We start from the raw sequence: 4,536 nt of genomic DNA, 5'->3' as shown, positions 1-4,536 counted from the left end.
AACTGTTAGAGGTGTGGAACACTGCTTAAATCTTCATTAGCAAAAAGTAAAGAAAAAGTAAAATTTAATAATCCAACCATCTCATAATCATCAGATACATAGCCTTTCTTTATCATCCCTCAAGGGTCCTATCCCTATCCTGACATTTTGTTTCCCCTTAATGTATTTAAAGAAATCATTACTGTTAATTTTTACATTTTCAGCCAACATTTTCTCATACATCCTTTTTGATGTCCTAATTTCCTGTTTCACCAACTTTATTGATGTTCTATAATCTTTTAAGTCTCCTGTAATACCAATAAATTGAAATTTCTTAAATATATGATGCTTTTCTTAAACTCTTTTTCAAGCCAATCTGGTTTTTTACTTGTAGCTACTCTTTTCTTTCTATTAGGAATATGTTTACATTGAATGTTTAAAAATTTTCCACTTCTGATCAGTGTATGCTGTATTTATAGGAGGACTTAAACAGTGTAGACCAGAAAGAAACAATCATGTCATCCTTACCTCACACAAAAAACCACGGCTGGCATACGAGAAGGTTCAAGGAACGAAGGGTCAAACCCGCCTTGTCTTTCATTAACTTATTACAGTAAATAACATTTGTGTTTGAATGAATACATGAACTGAACAAAAATACTTTTAAGTAATGGTTTCTTCTATTTAATAAATGTTGGGAATTTTTTAACAACTTTGTTTTCCCATCACTACTTAAACACTGAAAGAAACCACTTCGAAATTCTTAACTTATTAAACACACGATAAATGATTATTTTTTAAAGATACATAAAAATGAAATATCTAGTTGATCTAATAAAACTGTAGCATTATACTAAAATTATCTCATCATTTTGTGATACTAGTTCATTATAATCTTTGAGTAAGTATTGCCGTTACTATTTATTAAATGTTTTAATTTCTACAGAAAAACTACCTGGTCATATGGTTTCACAAATATTATGTAAACAGTCAGATTGCCCTTTTAAACTTCTCTTTAGTATATTTTGAGTAGATGTTTCACATAGGAACCACCACCATATCAATTGTTATGGAAGTGTAAGTCGTATAGTTTGTATCCCAGTTGTGAAAAAGTTTTATAATGGTAATAAAGGGTTAATAGTTTGCAGAATTTTGAAACACAAAACAGAGTTGTTGGTTTTGTTAGTTTAAGCCTTTGTAACAGTTTCAAAAATGTTTATAATGTATATATTGTTACGTCTCCGTTCGTTAGTTAATTTTACGTAAATTCATTCCAACGAAACTTTAGCGACACAAGTCCTTTCTTAAATAAACTGGTTTATTCTTTCCGAATTCAACTTTACCGATACACTTAATTTCAACAGTCACTCTATAATCAAACGCTATAACTCACATCTCACGTGGCCAACAATATTTTGTCCCCATACATTCAATTACTCATTACTTCTGTCGCTTCGTGGCCGGTCTTATATATACAAGACTACAATATATCTAGAAGAATCACGAGATTTAAGGAAAAGACGTGAATGTTCGAGAATGACGTGGCGTGATACTAGTCATGTGACCTCGTTGACGCAACAATATTATAATATGTTCTTTCAAATTGTTTATCCAGTGTGTAGTATTGTTATAATCTCACTTCAAAAATAATTGTGTAGCAAATATTATTTAATACTGATGTATTTCTGTGAAATAAACTACTAGATCATTTCTAGATAGGCCATATTTATCCAAATTTACACAAGTTCATCGACAAAAAACAGTAGCATTGACTTGTTCTGATAGGTTGTTTCATCTCCTTTCCAATGTTCTTCTTCAGAGTTTGAAACATTGGCATCTCAATGAAGCTATTAGGAGACAAGCCCTAAAGAAAACCATTCTACCATTGCAATCATACTGCAAAAATCATCTCTGAAAGAAGGTTAACTTGTTCTATTTGTATCTTTTTTTTACACCCTTATGAGAGGTTGATGGTGATTAAGAACATCTGGTTTAGTTACTTTAAACTCCTAAACTTTTCATTAAAACATATAGTTAGGCACCCTGGTGACTCAGTTTTAAGTCTGAGGGTTTATAATGCTAACATTTGGGTTTCAATACCATTAGTCAGCAGAGCAGAGATAGTCCATTGTGTAGCTTTCTGCTTAACAACAAACCAAACCAAAACTTATAATCAGGAATGAAAGACAAGTTTTAAAATGTTACAGGAAATCAACATGTGTTCTAAATAACAAGGTTTAATTAGTAGTAAAGTGTACTCATCTGTGGTATTATCTACAACAAAGCTCTCTCCCTAATTATTATCAGCAGTTAGAATTTAGACTGTTTAAATATGAACTAAAACTGTCAGTTTTTATGACCACGTGGAGACAAACCTTTAATGGTTGAATTTTTTGTTGAACAAACAGTTAAGTTCTGTAATACAGGGTGGTCCAAATTATGTCTCCTATTATAAAATTTTAAATTAAATAACTAAGGAAATACAACCATACAAAATGTTGAAAACTGCATGGTTGTATTTCCTAAGTTAAATTATTAAATGCTAAAATAAGAATGATAATGGATAATTTTGGGCCACCCTGTATACTAATAATAATAACATTACACTTCTGTAGTTTCAAGCATTAAAAACGTTTTAATCTTTTCTGCTAGCTGTTTCATCATGAGTAGCATATTTGTATAATAATATTTAATTAAATATTAATTATGAAGTTTCTAATGTTTGCTGTGGGAGAGGTAAAGCTATTATCTTTTTGATATGGAAATTCTACTTCGATTTTTATCTCTGAAGCATTACAGACAGTTGATACACAAGTCCATTGATAGGTGACTGCAAAACATGTAATGTCATAAGTTTTACCATGAGAATTATATTCTGAGAATTTTTGAAATCTGAGTAATGTAACATAGTTTTATAAGACCTAGGAAACGTATTGGGGCCTCAGATTTGTAAGCATAAAGTTAGAATTCAGTAGTCATATTATATTGCTAATTAGGTACACATATGTACCTTAGTAGTGATCTTCAAAATACTCGTCATGAAGTGGGATTTGTAAACCATGGTGATAGTATTTCAACATATTAATTATGTTTTAAGGTACCTTATTATTCAAGAACAGTTTTTAAGCCACCACAGCTGTTTGGTCCTAGACATGATGTAATCATAGAATGCCAGAAATCCTAGTTCTAATAAAGTTTATTTTAGTTTTTATTTGTAGGTAAACACAAAGCTACATAATGGGCTATCTGTGAGGTACCCATCACGGGTATCGAAACTTGGTTTGTAGCGTTATAAGCCCACAGACTTATTGCTGAGCCAAAAGGGGCAGTTTATTTTAGAAATAATTTTATGTTTCATCTAATAACATCCTTCTGGAAATTAGTTCAAAGTTATGCATATTGTTTAGGATCAAATTACAAGTAATGTTGAATCCAGAATTTTTCACTTGGGGGGCGGGATGTGAAGCTGGAGAAAATGAATTAAATTTAAAATTTGACAAAATGGAAAATACTGTACTTTAGGTTTTTTTTAGATATACACTATGGTTCATTTTAAGTTTAATACAAGAGTATTATTTAGTTTATATTGTGTGAGCATTAAAGTAAGTTATTTTAGAAGTGATAGTTCTAGTAAGTTTCCTTATGTAACTGTTTACGAATCATTTGTTGTGTAGTTCAACTGTTGTGAATTGATATCATATTACTAGAACCTTCTGAATTTTTCATGGCTTTAAGTGAGTATTGTTAGATCATAACATCTCATAGATTGTAGAAAATTGTATGTCTTAGTCAGGCAATATATATATGTATAGGTAGCCAACTTAGTACAAGTAAGTAATTTAGTGAAAGTAAAAGTGAAGTTAGACTTTATTTGAATTAGCCATAATGGGCAATTTCTAAAGTGAGTTTCACCACTTGTATAATAATAACAGAGACAGAAGAGAAAAATTTGTCTTGTTAAAGGGTTTTCTAAAGTAATTGAACCTGCTTGTGTGGACTCTGATGAAAAGGAGACAATTTATTCAAAGCTCTCAATAGAACTGTGATAACAGATAGTGTAATGAATTTTTCTACATATGTTTGACTTGTTTTTAATATATTTCCCACTTCTCACGGGAAAAGGCCTACAAGTGTATGCAGGCATAACATCAGAAGATATCATGGACTATGATAAGTTAAAAATAGCCTTGTTGAAACATTATGAGCTTACTGAGTATGGTTTTCATTGGAAGTTCAGAGAAGTCAAACTTGACACTGGAGAAACTATATTTCAGTTTGTGGCATGTCTATGGTGATACTTTGCAAGGTGCAGGGCCAGCACCAGACTATTTTGCACCCTAGGCAAGGCCAGCTACTTGTACCTCCCCTTAAAACAACTAATTTGTATAAAACTGTGACCCTTAAAGGTCAGTACTGTGCCCCTCTGAGGTCTGTGCCCTAGGCGGCTGCCTAGTTGGCCTAATGGTAGTGCCGGCCCTGGCAAGGTGAACTGACATGACCTAGTGTGAAAATAGTTTTGAAGGACTGGCAGATCTACTAATATGTGAACAGTTCATG

General features: G+C 31.9%; 1 protein-coding gene across 1 annotated transcript in view; it reads left to right on the top strand.

The window, feature by feature from the left end:
• The window catches only part of LOC111086423, a 38,754-nt gene extending 37,633 nt beyond the window's left edge, over window positions 1-1,121 (top strand). The window contains exon 7 of the mRNA XM_022389185.1: window positions 459-1,121. Within this exon, the coding sequence (XP_022244893.1) occupies window positions 459-583 (125 nt within the window). The 3' untranslated portion in view covers window positions 584-1,121. The remainder of the gene's footprint in view (window positions 1-458) is intronic.
• Window positions 1,122-4,536: the final 3,415 nt, after the last annotated feature.

This window comes from Limulus polyphemus, unplaced genomic scaffold, assembly GCF_000517525.1.
Source record: "Limulus polyphemus unplaced genomic scaffold, Limulus_polyphemus-2.1.2 Scaffold1086, whole genome shotgun sequence".
NCBI classification, from domain to species: Eukaryota; Metazoa; Arthropoda; class Merostomata; order Xiphosura; family Limulidae; genus Limulus; species Limulus polyphemus.
The sequence above is the reverse complement of the archived record's forward strand: the minus strand, read 5'-3'. Positions and strand labels throughout refer to the sequence as shown.